Source organism: Fusarium mangiferae (assembly GCF_900044065.1).
Source record: "Fusarium mangiferae strain MRC7560 genome assembly, contig: FMAN_scaffold018, whole genome shotgun sequence".
In the NCBI taxonomy this organism is placed as follows: domain Eukaryota; kingdom Fungi; phylum Ascomycota; class Sordariomycetes; order Hypocreales; family Nectriaceae; genus Fusarium; species Fusarium mangiferae.
In genome coordinates, this window is record NW_024573938.1 from 743,207 (window position 1) to 762,197 (window position 18,991).

Genomic DNA, 18,991 nt, shown 5'->3' on the forward strand with positions numbered 1-18,991 from the left:
CTTTGGTTACCTCTAACAAACGTAAATTTAATGCTCCCGTCCCTCCCATGTATGAACCAGGCAACATCGCGACGGACTCTTTGTTGAGCAAGTTGTTTGTGAAGAAACTAGGAACTACGAGGACAATTCAATATACATTTTCCTTGAACGTCCCACCGTGTTATTGTGACTTGATATACACCGCAATTCACTAGCAAGCCATGTAGCAGACGTTTGGCCGCCTTCCTTTCAGCGCTTATTTGAGCTTTCTCGTCCTTTGCCACCAATTCATTGAATTATGGATACTTCTCAATTCACTCGATACCGCAAACTTTTCCCTTTGTTCCCGACCTCATTTTTGATTAACTCTGTTCTTTGTTTGCAAGGATCCTTTACCATCAAGGTATTACGGAGTCATTAACTGAATTCAGATATCCTAAGGATGTCATTGGACTTCGCACAAACGTAATTGGTACGTTTTAACAATTATCTGTATTGATGCAAGAATACCATGCTCTGTGGGGATAAAGAGGACTCTAAGTGGCTTATGGCTTATGGCTTGGCCCTTCGCCAGTACTTGGTGTTAGAATGGCTTGAGTTGTACTGTCCTATTGGAGTTGAATATCTTCCCAATCAGGTCCTAGTAATACACTAGTGAGTAGGCCGATTTTCGCTTCACCCTTATGGTTCCTGGCGAGCCATGGGGTCTATCGTGGATATTAGCATTATCTTCCAATTCTGTTAGAAGCAACGACAAGATTGCCCCCTGCCCATTGCTCTTAGCACACGATAATATTGTCTCAATCACTGGTTCCAGGCTCAACATTTCCTGTTAGGAGCATTAACTAAACCATTCCCAGGTTGCCCCTATCTACAGTTTGGAACAAGGATTCCGAATCAAGGGTTGCCCCTTCTACTGTAGTCAGCACCCTCACGACTTCGACATGGCCCTTCTGAACTTCTGTTCTAAATACGCATTTACCGGTTTTGTTCTCTTTTTTGGCATGAACTTTGGACGTCTCGAGTAGTCGTCTGGCGATTTCCTCATACCCTACTGGCTGCATAACATAGTACAGTGTATCCATGGTCATCGACAGCATCAGGGACCAAGGCCTCCATGTCAAGGAGCATGTAGAAAAACTCAGTATGACCACCCTTCGCAGCTTGCATCAATGGTGCTGCGTCATTTCCGTTCCGCAACGTCAACGTTGACCCTAGTACTACCCTGTTGAGCTCGTAATCTGACAACAGCCTCCTGTCATTTACGAGCTGCTTGCCACAATGGCGTCTCTCCAAAATCATTCTTAGAATTCGGGTTCACCCTTAGATGTCTCAGTAGCATGTTTACCACGGCAAGACTTCCCACCGCGGCCGCGTAATTTGGAGGTGTCCACAAGGAATGCAGCAACATTACCAGTGTCACCACTTTCCGCAGCATATGGAATATGCTGTTTCGCCCTCAGCGGCCATATTTGCAAACCCTGGTTGATTGACATTGCAGCTCTGTCACCGCCAATCTTGAGCGCTGGGGTATTGGCTCTGCCACAATCTGTGGTTACGTTTTTCATAGCTCTTGCGACATAAATATAGCGGTCAATTACCTCTTGAGCGGAACTCGGAAGTTGTGGACAGATATCAGACTTTTGCTGCGACAGCCGAGGAATACCACGCATTCTAAATCCTCCTGTGTTGGCGCCAACCTAGTCTTTACATCTATCCTATGGTAATTGCTTCGCGCTCGGTGTTCCTCATTGCCAGACACGCCCGCACCTAATGATCGGCCATCGGTATAAGCTCTCCACGCCCATCTCAGATGGTGAGGCTTAAGGCTCCAGATGTCCTACACTCCACGCTTTCTCTAGTGCCAGTTGGTTGAAAATATGAGAATAATGATTGAGAAAAGAAAATATATCACAGTCTTGTTATGGAGTTGAACATAACGTAGCCTTCGCATAGTAAACACATAGATATTGCAGTCGGGAACTGATCCGGGTCGCACATGATATACAATACACGGTGAAGAGCAATTCGCATAGCAATGGCCATGAGAATATTGTAGATGTATTTCTTCCAGTTTATCAATCTAAGCTGAGTGAAACCCGATACCATGATTGTTTCCACCATCAACCGCATTCTACTATCCGCATGGTGACTAAGTTTGAAATAAGTTATGCAAAGGGAAACTCAGTAAGTTGAGTAGGAGCCACAAGCCAGTTCATATAAGGATAGGTGATAGCGAGTGAAAAGGGTCGAGGTGACTTACAAAATCGACAAACTAATATCTGTAGTAACCTCCTCGGTGGGCACTTTTGCTCTCAGCCATACTGTCTATATTTTCGGTGATGCTCTTAATAAAAGCAAGAGTAAACATAAACAGCATCAAACACAGGCTCCAGTACACCGCCCGCTGACAACGAGCAAGAAATTCCAGCACAAAGTCGTATATCGTCAAGACAATCTTCACAGCAAAGTCTTTTAAGCAAATCAGGCAGAACATAATGGGGAAAAGAAGGAGGAGAAGTTTGACGCACTCGGCCACTGGGGAATTATCCATCGTGAGTTTTTGTGAGTGGATGACTGTTTTAAGAGATGTTGGTGGGTCTGAGGTTGTGAGTGTTGTGAGTTGCAGATGCTGGTCAGAAGATAGTTTCTTGCAGATGGAAAACTGAAAAGGGAGTAGTGGCTGAGGATCTGTTTCATATGTAGGCTCAAGTTTAGCATTGATGTTCTGTTGAAATGTAAAGAAACACAGTGGTATAAGGTACATTGACCAGAACACGACTACGTCTTCTTAAAAATAATATCTAAGCTTGTTGTGTCGTCTATTACGAGTATCTGAGCTATAGACATACCACACACTCAACGATGAACAAGATGTTGTTTTTCGTTTTGAACATTTCGATTCACGCGAAAATAGAATTAACCACTAAACGGATCGATCAATTGGTCTGTTCTCATATTTGATGAACAATTGTGAACAGACGTCTGCCCAGAAGCCCAGGTCCTGACCAATCCTCTATGCCACAATCGGATGCCCGGACTTTTAGGCAGCAAATAGAATCAGCGCCAACTTATGGAGCGAGTTATTCTTTGACATAATACCCAGTTTGTCGTAGATAAATCAGAGAAAGGTATCTTCGCGCTCGAATCTCTGTCTCAGGAACTCGACTTGACCTCGAATACCAATCACCTCTCCATGATTCGTGGCGGTTATTTAATTTCAGAGCCCGTGGCCAATTGCCTCAGCACTGTTGCTCAATCTGCTACGCTGTGATGTGCTCAGAAGCTCATCCAACTTGTCGCCCTTTCTCAAACTCTACCCTTTGCGATGCTTGTTCTTCGCTTCTGCTGTCGAGGAGCCGTCGTGGTCGAGCAATATATCATTCCAATGGCTCATTCGCATTGTTGACTTCAAGAAAGTGGCTCTCTCAAAGGGCGACAAAGAAAGATGTAAGATGTCGTAATATATATACAATGTCATCGTCGGCCAGAAATTTGGATGTTGGCAATGACAAGGCTTTGGAGTAATTTTCATCGGTCGATCGGATAACATGCTCGAATACCAAGAACATGCCACTGTAATAAATATTACCCAAAAATTTTGGAATTACTGGACACACTTTGGTGCCTCAGAGTGGGCGTGGAATACCAAAGTCAAAGACAACTTAGAGAAACTCAAATCATTTAAGACTTTTCCTGTTTGTTACTTATATGTACCCCAACTGCTGCACCTTTTACTTTGTATCAACTCTGACATTTTCTCTTGCATTCTTCTCTCCCAATTTTGCTGTAGCCATGGCGTCGGCCGCATTGAAAGCCATTGATGACATCAGCTATTGGGACAGCGACGGTTTCCTGACTGTCAAAAATATCTCCGATGACTAGCGGGCTACTCTTAACAAGTATCTTGTAGAAAGACACCGCCTTGTCGCGTATACCCAATCATTACCCTTTCTTGTTATGGAATGCCACGGCGGTCCGCCAGACGACCCACCGTTTTCCATCGCTGGGGCTATTGCCATTTGGAGGGATGCCAATGACATTCCCTTCCTACCTGTCGTCGGGGATTTTGCAATTGGCGACGTAATCGAAGTCGAGGACGATATCGTTGATCAAATTGACTGGATGGAAATACCTTCCGAAGACATCATCGTTTATCTTGCCAACCTCTGGCCCGAGTGTCAAGCCATCACTTTTCTATGGACAACACTGGTAGTGGAGCTGCCACTTGTCAGTGAAGAGCATCATTCGAAACGGCTACAGAATCTCCCTGGGTCTCTCGAAGGGTCCCTCTATGGGTGTTCGTACATACTGATGTTCAACAATGGTCCGTTACCAAATGCAGAGAGCAAACGCAAGTCAGAGCTCAACCCGGATCCCGAACAACTCTTTAGACCCGCTAATCACAAAGTTGGGGATCTATTTCTTGTCGATTATGCCACTGGAGTCACACAAACAGTATGCTACTTTGGGCGACGATTCACTTTCGGCTGGAAAAGGGATACCCCTCACGATTTTGAGACGAGAATCAGCCAAAGCGAGGACTCGGTCCATGGGGTCAAGTACATTGCATTCAACCAAGCTGCCTTTGTGTCAAACGCACCCGAAACCGCCACGGGCTGCGCATCCGTGCCTCTTCGATCTCGCAGCGAATCACTCAGACAGCGCCAGCCTTCACAGTCAGCTGTACAAGAATGCGGCATCCTCCACTTGGCCAATGATCAATTGAGGAGCAGCAGCCGAATCGACACTTTCATCATGTATGCCGACTCGTATGATCCCAAGCTTGATGAACAAAGCTAAATGGACTGTGGTGGAGGTGGCTATTCATGGCTGTCTGGCTCAAACATACGCCACCAATAAAGATAAAGCAGTAATGGTCAGATGAAAAGCAAGAAAGCCTATCTCCGGCTGTGATGACACGTGGCTGGTGTTGCCTAAAGTGTGTTTCAAAGTGTCTGATTTAAAGTTGTCGCGCTATAGCCCTGTCGTCAAACAGCCAATAGCTAATAGCGTTTTACATCAACACATAAGCTAAACATTTAAGAATCGTGACGACTACATTTGAGAACGACTGGGGCAGAGTCTACGCCGACGCAGCAGCTCATCTCGGGGACAAACTAGTGTGTCAAAAGTTCTGCCGTTGCAGGCCTTTTTTGTCAACGTTCTTTATGCGGATCAGTAGGGCCAGTATCCTCGTCCCGAGAAAATAAAAAGACGCTACCACATATCAGGTTGCCTACAAACTCTATAAACATAATAGCATAAGCATATTAAATTCCTCTATTGATAGAAGCCTTTGCTACAATCCCCCAAAGTATTCGCTCTTCTTGACTCGTGAGGGTTGGTCTGGCATGCATGGCCTGGCGATGCATAAACCCTCACGTAAATGCTTCCTGACTTGCAAGATCGGGCATGCGTTATTCCCCAGGATGCGTCAATAGTAAGGAATGCGGAAGATGCTTTGCAAGGCAGAGATGATCACAACAACCACATTCCGGAATTCGGGTAATGGTGCCAAGATGCAAGGGGGAGCATTAGCCTACTATGAGGTTAACTATTGTTTATGCATAAAGAGGTGAAACAGAACGTTGATAGGGCTAATGTGAACAGGTGTTCAAATGTGGGTCCACACAGTTTATCGCATTCCTTGTGTCAAGACAATTATACCATCCTGACGGAAACCTGAGCCAATGCTCCTGACAGAGGAGACTGGCTGAGACTTATTACGAAAGCCACATTGGAAGGGAGGAAAAAGAAAGGGGAATAAAGAAAGATCCTTGCGCCAGTCTGTCGCACCATTGTGTTCTTCCATCAACAATGTCCTAACAGATAAACAATGTCACAAGACAAGGTGTCAGCGCGACTTTTAACGACGGCTGTCTTCATAACCGGTATACTTGTATTTCTTGCACTTCCGTTCCTTCCAGGGAGGCCAAAACAACATGTTGTCAGACCAGTAAAAATATCGCTCCACTCGGAGGAGCCGAATGAGCCGAATGAGCGTTTCCTCGTCGCATTGTGAGCATCATCTTGGATTCGCAAGATCGAACAGTTTGCTGATACCATGGAAGTGGCGATTCCTATAGCCGCAGCGGCTTCCGGACGAACTATACGTATACCAGGACCGGACCCGGAGTGGATGACATGCAGAGGACAGAAAGACCAAAAGACGACCGTGTAGACGCCCCCAGCGCGCTGAATCCAATCGGCAATCCAGCGTTGCCGGGAAATACATCGTCTGGTGGTTATAACTGGGCTACGTACATGACAACTGAATTCAACAGCACTCTTACTCTGGCATATATCTTTGCCCGATCAGCTTCAGTGGTGGATGCGGAGATCATACCATCGAGAAGCAAGTCGTCGTTTTCGTTTGCGCAGCAGATCGTTCATTTCCAAGACACCATCGGCCATCGTCCTCACTACGCGGCATGGACTGCCAACAACATAGTGGCGACAGTCTGGTTCGGTTTCAATGACTTGTCTGTCGTATCGCACAAGAGAGGCCAAGCCGCCGTATTGGCGGCTGCAAACCGGCGTATCTTTGAGCTATCTCAGATCCTCTACGATACAGGAATCCGCAATTTTGTCTTTATCGAAGTCCCACGTAAGCAGTCGTTCATCTTCCCTTGAACCCGCTGACAAGTACATAGCCAAGGAATTGTTCCCTTCACATCAAGCACACAAGTCCAACGACACGCATCATAGCTACGAAATGGTCTCTTACGCAGTGAATCGGTGGAATAGCCTTCTGAGGCAAAATACTGTTCGATTCCGGAAGTCCCATCCAGACGCAAAGGTCACCTACGTAGAGATATGGGACATATTCTATGAGGCTTTCCTACGGCCCCAAGATTTGGGAGCACCGAACTCAACATGCGTCGATCCCAGCGGTAAAGGCTGTGTAAGTCATTGTCATGCAGAGCTGTTATTAGTCACTAATTTGATCTAGCTATGGGCCAATACGGGTCATCCTGGAGAGGAGATTCATAAGCTCATTGGCGCTAGAGTAGCTGAAAAGGCTTGGGGTAAAGCTGCTATGTAGACTCCAGCTTTTAATATTAGAATTGGTCAGTTGTAGGTATATATCAGCACAAGCACATTACATACTGTATTTTTCCAAGTGTAACTTGACTATATCTCACAGATCACGCCCTTTGGTCATTGAAAAGCTTGTACAAGTGACCTTGCTATGTTGACTTGTGTTCTTTGTTTTATCATCGCTAAAGTTCAATGTTGGAGAAAGCGTAGAAAACGTCAAAGAGCTTGCTGGATCAAGCGCCCGCATTGATCCATTATTTCTTCCCACCGAGCACCTACCAGGTTCCACGTCAAAACCTGAAACCCCAGCTTCTCAACGATGCTGAAGTCTGGTTTCAGAGCATCAAAGATATAACAAGGACGGTCGGTGTATCTTGGTCCCTCTTTCTCTTGTACCTCGTCATCATACCTCTTCAGCCCCTCGATCCAAGGCTTGCCGGGGGCAATAGCTTCATTGTGCATACACACCAGCTGCAGATCGACGGCGTTTTCTTCAGGCGTGGACCAATCTCTAGGATCTAGATATCGCCAGTGGTCACAGGATTGGTGTACCGGGCACTCATTTGCGTTGCTCTGGCGGATCCGAAATCTTCTAGAATCGGGGTCTGCACTAAATCTAGTGATGAAACCCCAGGAGAAACTTCTTCTCGATTGCTCGGTTTTCTCTACCTGGCAGTATCGAGAATCAAGGTGTGGGTACGTTGGACTTTTGTCGCCGGGGTCTACTAGCATGGTAGCCTTGCTGGGCAGAGGCTGAATGGCTTGTTCGATTGATGCCCATTCGAGCTAGGCGATTATGGCCCGAACAGTCGCCAAGTCATTCTGCAAGTTCGGCTCAGCCTCCCGCATGCATTTCAATCTTCCCTGAAGCATATACACTCTCAAGGACATGTATGCCAAGCACTGTTGGTCTTGGACGTCACACACCAGCATTTGAATCTGTTTTATCTCCTTGATCATACTATCCTCCATCGGTTTTCTCTGGTGCCTGATGATCGAGATCTTATTCTCCAATTTGGCCACTCTATCAGTAAGATATTCCATTTTAAGATTATGGCCCTTTATAGAGAAATTCTCAATAGTTTTAGGGGATTCGTGTTTGCTTCGGAAAGGCGACGGTGTTTACAGCTTTAATTTCCTAGAAGGAATCTTCGTTCTGAAGTATCTGTCTGTAATTCTTGATATCGGTAAGGTTAAGGGGAAGTCTATTAATATACTGCTGCTAGAATTCGTTTGGATATGCCGTATAGATGAGCTTTTATTTAGGTGTGTATGCTGCTATCCTATTCTGTTATTATTTTGCATTAAATTATCTCTAGAGGTATATTAAAGGCACCTTTTTATAACCGTAATAGTAGATAAGTAAGTTATCTTTTAGGTTTTTATAATATTAGCTTTTTGCTATAATAATTAGTTAGATATTTTAATATAATATTTAAGTTATAAGCTAGATGTGTTATTTACAGTTAAGACTTGTGGCTAAGAGCTTATTCTAGCAGATAGAACCTAGGCGACGGTGTTTAGGTTGACGAGAGCTATAATAGTTTCCGGTTTAAGGGTAATATCCTCGTCAGTGAGTTGATGTTGAACAAAAGTCTGGATGATTGTTTGGTATATCTTTCTGTCAAGTCTCGGGCAAGAAATACAAGGAATGACTACCAGGAAGAGTTGGTTGCTTGGTTGTAGAGCCAGGTACGCAGGACAGCTGCTGGGTAGGGAATTGCGAAGAGAAGGAACCCTTTTATACAGGATGATTGCTTCAGGGTGTCAGATCACAATAAGTCATAACCTTTGAGCTCCTTATCATCGTCTTTTTAAACATCTATGACAAGGAACAAGTCTTTCAAGGACTATTCCTCCAGGACTTGTTCGTCCGAATAATAACTCGCCGTTCTTACCATCCCGGACACTGGGCGAACACAAGATGTGAGGCGATGGAACAAAACGCAAATAATGTTCTAATTGGTCAAAATAATAAAAGCTTTATTTAATAGACCGAGGCGATGGGATTAACAAGTTTATGAATTTAATAGCAGCTAAATCGGATCTTTAAGATAAGAGAGGATAATCACAATTAAAACAATCAGTAGCCTTTCTGGTGGGTATTTTAAGTTTTGCGTTTAAGTGCATCAATCCTTATCTCGACTTATCAGCTTATCATCGCCCCGCTGATCCAATAAACTGAACCTGAACCAACGCCAAGGAAACACCAAAATCAAACATAGCATCGTCAACGCATCAATTCAACGTCCAATATCCAAGCAACATTGATCTTCAGGCTCCCTTTGTCAACTGGACGCGAAGTTCGTTCAATGACTGCATCTCGAGATGAGCACTACAGTCCGCACGCAGAACAACCCCAGCCAGACGCGTCATCTGCATGGCCCCGTCTGTTTCGCGTCATCGTCCCATTTGCATCGCACCGCGTCTACTAAATTAATCAACTGCAGGCAGCCGACATAATTTCCTTGTCGCCCGATCCTCAAAAAAAGTAATCAAGGCAATCAACTGCCTGCGCTGATTCTTATCCTCCCCAACACTACTCATGAGTTATCTCTGTCGCGCAACTCAACAAGCGGCACCTGTCGATACAATGGCGCAGAATGATAGTGCAACATCGAAGGCAGAATCGCCTGAGAAGGAGCAAGATGCCAGAAATTATCGAGACTCCTCGGTCGAGTCCTGCATCGTCCTGGCTATTTCGACAATCGTTGGTCGAGCTCATGCGGAGTCAATGCCAGATTCTGAGCCATCTACTAGCAAGGAGGGTACTGCGCGACCAGCTGAGGAACCGATTAAATCCGAGCCAGAAGAGCCTCCTAGCATCCTAATGTCGTTGTCATTGGTTGAGCCCTCTAGCCAGTATAAGGCAATAACTCCCGAACCACTAGAACTTCCTTACCACGATCATCAACAACAGAAATGTAAAACTATCCCGATTCTGGCGGACTACGACATTTCTCAGCAAGAGTTTGAGAAGCCTTCAACGGAGGAGAGGTCAGATATGCCTGCAACGAAAGATACACCAGGCTCTATCCCCGATTCGAGTTTGAAAATGAATGCCCAGAAGGCAACAGCTACATATCTCGAGACACTTGCCATTGAGAACAAGATCGCCAAAGAAGAGGAACTACAGAAGAAACTGCAGGAAAAAATGGACTACAACTGCAACGTCATCCTCGATTGCGATGTCAGTATTGACGTTGAGTGTCGTGCAATCAGCAGAGCCAGAAACAGGAGAAGGCCATTCTGGATCCCATGGTTCATGGAACGTCAACGCTACCTTACGTCCAAACGCAAGAACCTTCAAAAGAAGAACGCTGAGATGGAGGGGGTCAGGAAGAGGCGCTGCAAAAAGCTTGAGGGGCTGATGTCTGAGAAACAGAGACTTGCAGAGGAGCTTACTTATGACATTTCAACGATACATATCAAGCCAACATATTAATAAATCCTAATTAACTTGAATTTTTTTAATGGCGATATGTAATTACCCTGGATAAAGAGTGAAAAGATGATTCAGCCAAGACAGTTTTAGGGAATATTGGCCCACTATCCCTTATCGACGGAGATATTATGGCGCTCTTCGCTCTTATTGCCGAGTGTAGGGATACATTTAGGGTAGGCCAAATATCTTCATAACGCGTCTGAACTAGTTTTATTTCTTTTTGTTTCTCCGGCCACTACAGATTAAAAGGACCACAGGAGTCGCCAAGTTCGTCTAAATATCTCAAATAATAGAGGTTCAGATTGCTTCCAACTCCATAATCAACAACTCCATGCGACTTGTCTTGTCCTTTTTACCTATGAAAAAAGCCGTTTGCGCGGGCTTTTTGAATGGCGTCAAACCAGATATGCGCCATTTTGCTATAACCGTCATCGTTGGGATGGGTGCCATCCATCAAATCCTCGACTTCGGGTCCTTTGGTACTGTACATATCTGCAAGAGCTATCCTTTTTTGTTCGGCTTCCTTCAATACCACGATGTTACGGAGATAACTGTTGATGTCCTGAATTCGCGAGTTGACTTGTTCATCAGCATTTACCAGCAACGTTGACACGACAACGGTAGAGAGGGGAGAGGTCTTCCATAAATATTCAAGCAGATTATCCATTCGGTGCCCAAAAGCATCAAGCTTATGGCTCTGGATACAGTCATTGGATCCGGCGTTGATTGTGAAGAGGTTCGGCTTGAGACTTGCGACTGATCGTCTCGCTTTGCTTTCGATCTGATCAAGGCGATAGCCCCGCCATCCTTCATTTTCGTTGTTATGCATCAACCCGGCCTTGCGCGAACCGACCATACAGACTTTGTAGCCATTGGCAAGCAGAAGATCTTGCAGAACCTTTCTGTATCCATTTCCATCCGAGGATCCGACGCCATATGTGACTGACCCTCCGAGCGGCATCAGACGTAACGCAACATCCGGGGGTGTTTCTTGTGTGCTGTGGAGGACTGATGCCTGTTTCACCTCGTCGCTAATTGTGGATATGACACGAATTCGAAAAGGGCATTGCCCTGTGATAAACTTCTGGCGGGACCGAGATAGCAATGGTCGGAAATGCATTGTTCAAGCGGCAAGTGAAGCAGATGGGGCGGGCCAAGTTACAGGCTATTGTGAAGAGGGGTATCAAGCCCCCAATTGGATAAATGTTCTGGAGGTCAACGCCGACGGGGCCAAGCAGTTAGTTATGTCCACTTAAATTCGCCAAACAAACATTGTCACACAACCAGCCATTTTATGACCCGCGAAGCATTCCGGTCTCAGCTGTCACACATGTCGCTGGGAAATAAAAGCTCGATTGGTCAGATACAAAGGTGATGACCGCCCATGGCACACAGAATCTACCTAGGCTGCAATGCAGCAATGAATTACTAATGAAGGTGCTGAAAGTGGCTGTCTCGGTCACTATGAGAGGCTACCGAGAGTGGGGCTGTCGGAAGAATCACATATCACCGAACCTACCAGGTACGCCAGTACTTGCTGGGCACAAGGTTAGGCTTTAGGCTGCAGAGACAGGTGATGGGGTGATCCCACTAGCAATGGGCTGTTAGTAAGATGAATGATGCTAAGTATAATCTATTGTGAGCTAGTGACATGGCACTGCGGAGCAAAGTGATAGTTGATTGCCATTGCCAGTGCGGCGATGTCTCTGTCTGCAGGATACGCATCAACGTTGATGATATTTGGATATGTCGATGGTGACATTGCCGGCCAGAGTAGCTCAATTAGAGCTCGGTTAGCGTTCCTGGCGTTCGGAAGGATAGGGTGCAGCAACTGGGATGGGTACCACGAGAGAAGAAACATTTTTGACTTTGGGCGTTTCCGGTGCTTTTTCATCTTGGTCAGCTGGTCAGCGATCATTTTCTTTTGTTTTCCTGTATTGGCGTATTCATCGAATATAGGGAACTGGGCTCGCGTGAAGAATCCCTTTTTCGCAAATTCGGAAACGTCGACTGGAACTAGGGTGGCACGGCCTTTAACCCCCCGGGGATACTTCTTATCGACAAGATCGTCTACAATAATGATGACGGCTGGTCGGTCCGCGATGAATTTAGAGACCCGGGATCTCGTAAGGTCACGTACATAGCTCCGGTTCTCAACGCGGTAGTTGACCCTCTCCAGCCTCGTCATCACCCAATCCCACTCTACCTGACTCATCCGTGCATGTTTGTTGCCTCTAAAAGTGTCCGTGTTAAAACCATGGCTGAGGTTGACAATGATGAGCTCCTTGTTTCGGCTGGTGAAATCGTTCAAGCTATCAATAATGTCTTTGAGGTACTCGCCATTGCCTCCATGCCAGTTACCAGCACCAAAGCTGAAATGGCCAGTTGCCCATTTGCCGTTTGTCAGGGTAGGACGGATATCCAGCCAGCGTACACCGTATTTCAGCTGGGCTGAGATGTTGAGCATCTGAGTTATGGTGTTGGCCGGTAAACCCATAAATGACCCGCCATGGAAGCTAGACATGCCTGAGTTGTGTGTTCCAGGTATGGCCAGCTCGCGCAGGGAAAGACATGCGATCCGGGGGTATATAGAGTGCATCCAGTCTTCGGGGGGATTGCTGGAAACAAGCCATGGCCAAAGTGAAGGATTTCGAGGATCCCTCTCAGAGCTGGCGATGATAAAGGGAAAGTTATTGTCCCAATGCCATACCAACTTATGAAATGAGCCGCGCTTGTTGTTGAGGGTCCTAAGCTTTGTAAACCGGATGCCAGCACTACCGGACTTATATCTAAGCTCGAAATCGGGCTTGCCGGGCAGGTCTCTGAATTTGTAGCTTGCTTCACCGGCATCGTCCTCGTGGCCTTTGCCCTGGATGTAGATTCTGTTGGACGTGCCTAGCACCCAATCAGTTCAGTCAAACAGACGATCAGAATAGAGTTCCTCACCTGGCTGGATGATTTGGGGAAAATTGAATTGTCTCATCTGGTAGCTTACCTTTCTAGACAACGTCATGTTCCAAGGTGTTGCGTTGACAAGCAGGAAGTAAGATCCGACCTTAGCACAACGACGCTCAAGCCGCTCTAACTCATGATTGCCCGAGGCTCCAACATCCAAGACTTTACTGTCCGAGCGAGCCTCAACGCCATTGATAGACAGCTCGGAGGGTGGTGCAGCAATGATCACGCCAGTTAGAACAGAGATGTACAAGAGGAAGCGGCAGAGCATCATGAAGTCAATGGAACGCTGCCGCGCAAAGACAAGGTAGGTAAGAGTGAAAGCAAGAATTGAGAAAGCATGACCGGGAGGGGAGGGCATCGCCTTCTTTGACGGAACTCATTGTCATTTAATAGCGTTTTCTCGTGCCCGAATTAACTTCATCAGCACCCACTTTTGGGGGATCTGGCTTCTCATACCGTGGGCCAAAAGTTTAAAACTCGCGCTTTTTGTAAAATGATGAACACACGATATCATTTCCCGCAACATAGAGTTGCACCCAAAAAGCGTGCATGATGCACTCAGCGTCAATTCACCGTGCCGGTACAAGATGAGGCTGCTGCACGATCTGACCATATTGGCAAATTTAAAATGTGTGTGTCTCAAGCCATGAAAGGTGGAAGCGCCAGTCAGTGCCGCTGGAACTTAGAATAACGCGTGAGGGCAGAGACGCTGATTGAATCCGTGTATTGCAATTTCGTGGAGGTGGACTCAATGTCATCATGCCTGTAAAACGAGAACGCGAAATGCGCCGTGTTTCTTCCACGAAGGCCCGGGCGAACCATGTAGACGACGGCGCTCTTAAAGTTTCCAGTGTGTAGTAGTTTTAGTTGCGCCGATTGAGATGGAGGAAGCAGCAATCATGCTCTCACTTTATTCTTGGCTAAATGTGGCGTCATGGAGAGTATTGCCTTCTCAACTTTTTCAAAATGACAGACCTTGCGAGGTACCGATGCTATTCTCACATTGTGAGAAACGACCATCAAAGGCTTAAGAGTCTCGTCTAGTACTAGGATGAGCCGGAGCCAGCAACAATTTGCATTGAATGCAGCCTTTTGGTCATGAACATCAGAATGGCGCTTGAGGACAGGGAGTGGCCATCTTGACCAAGCGCTGCAGCCCCTCTTGGCGTATGATATTATTATCAGGTATACCTATCTAACACTTATCAAGTAATCAGTTCTTTAGGTACTAACCTAGGGTGATGATAGTTCTCCACCAAATGGCTAATGCTATTAACCTTCAAAAACACCTCCAATCTTGCATTTCCAAACCCTGAACCAATATCTGTGGCATTACAAAGCCCAGTCTTGTCAGAATTGATGACCGCTGAGCTATCTATCATGAGACTTGCCACTACCGGGTCATTGACTGTCTTTACCCTGCACCTTGACTGCAGCGCGAGGAGGAGAACGCCAGAGACCACCAATAGCGCGTTGATACCGAGCCACGTATACATCCGCCATACTGAGACCCGGACTTTAAGTAAGGAAGAAGGCTGCCAGATATCGACTTGGGCTGGGCTATCTGGATCAGAGAAATAATCCGTTAGCGCGCTCCAAGCTCCTTGGTACGCTTGAATCAGCGAGTTACGGAGGTAAACTTCCAACTCACCGTTGTGTGCCTCGGGATCAGACAGGCCAAGGGCTGCTATTAGACTCTGAACTTCAGGCATCATACTAAATACTTGCTGGATAAGGACATCTGCTGAGATGTTTGTAGCTTTTGCGACGAGAACCCCGGATGACAAAAAGCAAATAGGTTTGGATGGCGGCCGTGGATCCCTTTGATAGCACCGGGTTACCCCTGCGGTTATAGTGAGTTTTGCGACAGCTAGGCAATCCGTGTAGTTGTTGTTCCAGCTGACATTAATGAGTCTTATTCCATTTGGCAACGGGTCGAAATCGCTTGTGCCACTGTGGCAGTCGTAATTGTTTCCCTCGCCTCCATTGAAATTGCGTGAAATATAGATCGCGGCATACTTGGTTCCAGAGAATATCGCTGCAGGCGGAAGTTCAGTATCGGGCAGTGGTTCCCAAGGAGTGTCTTTGAGCAAGGCAGTATTGCCAGGCAGAACTTGTGATAATGGTCCAGATGGGCTGGATATGTTCAGGTATCCACTGAGAGAATCCGTCACAGCACCCTGTATCCCAAGGGGGAGAGATTCACCTTCTTTAACCCATGCAAACTTCTCGATGTTGAAGACAGGCACCGTCGCGTTTTTCACAATTGTCGCGTTGGGGTAAGATTTCAATTGCGTGACTATACGTTGGGCCGGAATCATTTGCAGCCCCCCTGTTGTATTTATCATCGTCGTAGAAGCCAAGAATGCATGGCCCGCAGCCAGTTTGACCCTACCATTACGAACGTCTGGATACATCGTGTACCACTTCCAAGGATTTAAAAGAGCCGGTGCACCACTCAGTGATATTGATGAAGTAGGGGAACCGTAGACCGTTGAAGGTGCCCAGGAGAGGGAACCGGACGCCAGTGGGTTTGCGATTTGAGCCGGCCAAGCGAGAAGCAAGATCAAAATCACAAGTACCCTCGTGCCTGTCTGAGAGGATGACGGCTGGAACATGCTGGGTGTTGGTGCTTGCCACGAAATTAAGCGGCTAGTAGTAGCGAGTGAGAGACCGGTCTTCTCAAGAAGAATCAAGGCACACCGCCAGGCAGCGAGCGCTTGCCATGTGGTACAAATGATTCTACCGATAACCATCGCGACTGAGAAGAGTGTTGTCACGTCCGACTGCGTAAGTCTGGTCCCGGAGCTGTATGAGCCGTCGATTGCAAAGGACTTTCCATTGAGCCAGTAAACCGCGCCGAATGTGATAGTGGTGGTGTAAACGAGATAGAGGGGAATCAGGTACCATTCTCGAAGGAATTGCAACCAAGGCCGTCGACTGCAAGCCTCTACACAAATATGTTTTCCGCTAATAGCATTTTCAGATATGCCAGGACGGTCCTCAAGTAAGTATTGATAAGAAGAGTTATGAGATTCCATTTGAGAGGATCAAGGAGCTTGGATCCTCGTGAAAAGAATATGACATTAATGCAAATATTTATGCTGGAATATTGCCGAGCTGTATTATCAGAGCTGAAAATCTAAATTTGGTACTAAATACTAGTATTGATAAGATTGCGGTCTAGAACCAACTTCTGGCTGATCTAAACAGGCAACAAGGAGGTTTAAGTGGTGCAAGATCCGGTCTTATCTTATCATCAGGCACTACTACGGAAGTTCGGCCCAGAAGGGACCGTTAACCGTATTTTCACCAATTGCACCTCAGCAGAAGTGACCATTATTGGTAAGGAAGTAGGCAAAGGTGTTCACAGCCCGACGTGGCTTAGTATTTTAGATGACGCTTGAGTCAGTATTAACGCAAGAACTTTGACTTCTGTGTCGTGCATGTAGCGGATTGTACTTCTAGGCTAGAGGCTAACTATTTTGCACCCTTATCTACTGTGCTGATCTCATGTTCTGAACATAAAGAATCCTCCGCCCGCAGGCTCAAAATTGGAAATTCTACAACATTTTCACCTTCCAGGTATCCTTCAGTAGCTGCTAAATGCTCAAAGGCAAACTCAGAAGTTGCCTGACCATATGGAAGGACTTCGGCCCGGAAAACCAAGTTTACTGCATAGTACAATACTGCTGCAGCAGTAAAGCAGATAACCCAGCCTGTTTGGTATATGTGAGTCGCAGCCATAGCCACCCAGGTCGGATGGTAGGCTCCAATGAGCCCCGGGATGCCAAATACTGCTGAGCAAACCCAACATCCAAGCGCCCTTAGATTCCAACCACCGGTGTAAAAGTACAGTGAGCTATTAGAAGGGTTGAATAGGGACGGAGTATGAATGTTCCCACGTTTGATGAAGAAATAATCAACAATGATAATCTGAGCATGTAAGTTTTCAAAGACCTCAGAGTGTGCAACCGTGAGAGGGCTTACTTACAGCACAGATAGGGGAAATAAAGCAATTATAACTGCCTAGAAATATTAAAAAAGCCGATCCAGAAGCTGCAGATAAAGTCAACTGTGTCAGCGTTTGATATTTACATATAAACAAAGAAAGCAGAAGTATATAGAATAGAGTCTTACTAAGGAGCTTCCACGGGACAATGGCGAGGGATAAGACTCCGCAACAAATCTGTCCCCGTACAATTGTAAGCAATTTGGGTACCAGACCGGTAACATCGGCTCCTGAGACACGTGTTAGAATTTCTATGTGACATCCTAGAGAAACCCAGCCTTACCAAAAGGAATAGCATTACAGCCAATATTCACGCCCAATACCGACAGAGCAAATCCAAACGAGGCAAAAAAGCACCCAGCTCGAGCTGCTGGACCCCAAAATCGATCAAGGATTGCGTTGAGAAGATCCCACTGGTTCCAGTATGCGTGACCGAATTTCCCTTGCACTGCCGCTGTAGCACCAATGCCGAAAAAGAAAATCAGCGTCTTACTGAGGAAGATGGACGATGCTTGCCTCCAACCGGCATCCTTTGGCCGGCGGGTGTACCGAGTAAGGTCGGGTTGCTGAATCATTAGTTTAGCCTCAGAGGTCGCAAAAGCGTCGTGGATCTAGTTATGCTCACATTGACTAGCAGTGCAGACGTGACGCCTAAACAACTATTTATTCCATTAAGCATTGCCCATCCAAGGGCTCCCCCCTTTGCTTCAGTAGTGGAAGCAAGAGAATTCATACGAATTCCTCCCCCGTATGAAACACACCAAGAGAAGACGCCGATACAAGCTAGAGGGCAGATTATTGACTCGGCCTAGGATTTGTTAGGCTCAATACGCGAGGGAAGGTCCAAAAGAGTATACACACCGCGAACAAAAACTTTATCTTGCGCGGATGGACTACCAGAAAGGGCATTTCAAGGATCCAGAACAAGAAGAAGGCTAGTAGATCCCTAGAGGTGATGCCAGCGCTAGCAGGCAAGTGATTCGTCATATGCCACCAGGATTCTCCAAAGACGCATCTCAGAAGAACGCTGAGTAGCTGGGACCCAAAGTATGACTGGACTCCAAACCTGTGACACCGTCAGTACGAAGCCTTTTATCTCTTGGTTCAGTGATCAGAGATTAACTTACCAAATAGTAGCGACTACGGCTCGGATCCAAACGAAGAAGAACTGGCCATACCTACACTTGCGGTTAGTAAGTTGATTGATTTGAGATCTCCAATCAATCAGGACGTGATGACTAACATTCCAAAAACACTTCGAGCCAGGACAGGATAGCCAACATGGTACCTTGCGCCTGGTCGACCAAGAGCAAGAGCAACAGAAGATGAAATCAAGTTGGCCTTGTCCGGCATTAGCTGCTGCTCTTTTTCCATAGTCTTACAACTCTTACAATCATGCATGAAACCAGAGCTTGATGCCAGTTCAGACCGACAGCAATCAAACTCGCTCCATTGGACCATTGACTTGCATTGAATGCGTTCTAGACAGTTGCGCAAAGAGTTAGCCATACCAGCGGTAACAGAGGGAAAGGGGATGCTGGCTTACACCCCAC

At 46.4% G+C, this 18,991-nt stretch overlaps 8 protein-coding genes across 8 annotated transcripts; 3 read left to right on the forward strand and 5 right to left on the reverse strand.

Annotated features, from left to right (window-relative positions):
* Positions 1–1,283: 1,283 nt before the first annotated feature.
* FMAN_12054 (uncharacterized protein) lies at positions 1,284–1,652 on the reverse strand (the record flags this gene model as incomplete). Its single annotated transcript, XM_041824799.1, has 1 exon — positions 1,284–1,652. The coding sequence occupies one exon, from the start codon at positions 1,650–1,652 to the stop codon at positions 1,284–1,286; it is 369 nt and encodes a 122-aa protein (XP_041690244.1).
* A 2,287-nt stretch (positions 1,653–3,939) lies between these two features.
* On the forward strand, positions 3,940–4,782 carry FMAN_12055 (putative putative protein; the record flags this gene model as incomplete). Its single annotated transcript, XM_041824801.1, has 1 exon — positions 3,940–4,782. The coding sequence occupies one exon, from the start codon at positions 3,940–3,942 to the stop codon at positions 4,780–4,782; it is 843 nt and encodes a 280-aa protein (XP_041690245.1).
* Positions 4,783–5,818: 1,036 nt separating this feature from the next.
* FMAN_12056 (uncharacterized protein) lies at positions 5,819–6,975 on the forward strand (the record flags this gene model as incomplete). The annotated part of the gene is made up of 4 exons (XM_041824802.1): positions 5,819–6,000; positions 6,054–6,589; positions 6,636–6,884; positions 6,935–6,975. 4 exons carry the CDS (start codon positions 5,819–5,821, stop codon positions 6,973–6,975), a joined length of 1,008 nt encoding a protein of 335 aa, XP_041690246.1.
* A 2,641-nt stretch (positions 6,976–9,616) lies between these two features.
* Positions 9,617–10,468, forward strand: FMAN_12057 (uncharacterized protein; the record flags this gene model as incomplete). Its single annotated transcript, XM_041824803.1, has 1 exon — positions 9,617–10,468. One exon carries the CDS (start codon positions 9,617–9,619, stop codon positions 10,466–10,468), a length of 852 nt encoding a protein of 283 aa, XP_041690247.1.
* A 352-nt stretch (positions 10,469–10,820) lies between these two features.
* FMAN_12058 (uncharacterized protein) lies at positions 10,821–11,588 on the reverse strand (the record flags this gene model as incomplete). Its single annotated transcript, XM_041824804.1, has 1 exon — positions 10,821–11,588. One exon carries the CDS (start codon positions 11,586–11,588, stop codon positions 10,821–10,823), a length of 768 nt encoding a protein of 255 aa, XP_041690248.1.
* A 513-nt stretch (positions 11,589–12,101) lies between these two features.
* Positions 12,102–13,694, reverse strand: FMAN_12059 (uncharacterized protein; the record flags this gene model as incomplete). Its single annotated transcript, XM_041824805.1, has 2 exons — positions 12,102–13,363; positions 13,415–13,694. The coding sequence occupies 2 exons, from the start codon at positions 13,692–13,694 to the stop codon at positions 12,102–12,104; spliced, it is 1,542 nt and encodes a 513-aa protein (XP_041690249.1).
* Positions 13,695–14,631: 937 nt separating this feature from the next.
* Positions 14,632–16,467, reverse strand: FMAN_12060 (uncharacterized protein; the record flags this gene model as incomplete). Its single annotated transcript, XM_041824806.1, has 1 exon — positions 14,632–16,467. The coding sequence occupies one exon, from the start codon at positions 16,465–16,467 to the stop codon at positions 14,632–14,634; it is 1,836 nt and encodes a 611-aa protein (XP_041690250.1).
* A 439-nt stretch (positions 16,468–16,906) lies between these two features.
* FMAN_12061 (uncharacterized protein) lies at positions 16,907–18,947 on the reverse strand (the record flags this gene model as incomplete). The annotated part of the gene is made up of 7 exons (XM_041824807.1): positions 16,907–17,362; positions 17,421–17,668; positions 17,722–18,004; positions 18,064–18,246; positions 18,300–18,504; positions 18,566–18,779; positions 18,830–18,947. 7 exons carry the CDS (start codon positions 18,945–18,947, stop codon positions 16,907–16,909), a joined length of 1,707 nt encoding a protein of 568 aa, XP_041690251.1.
* Positions 18,948–18,991: the final 44 nt, after the last annotated feature.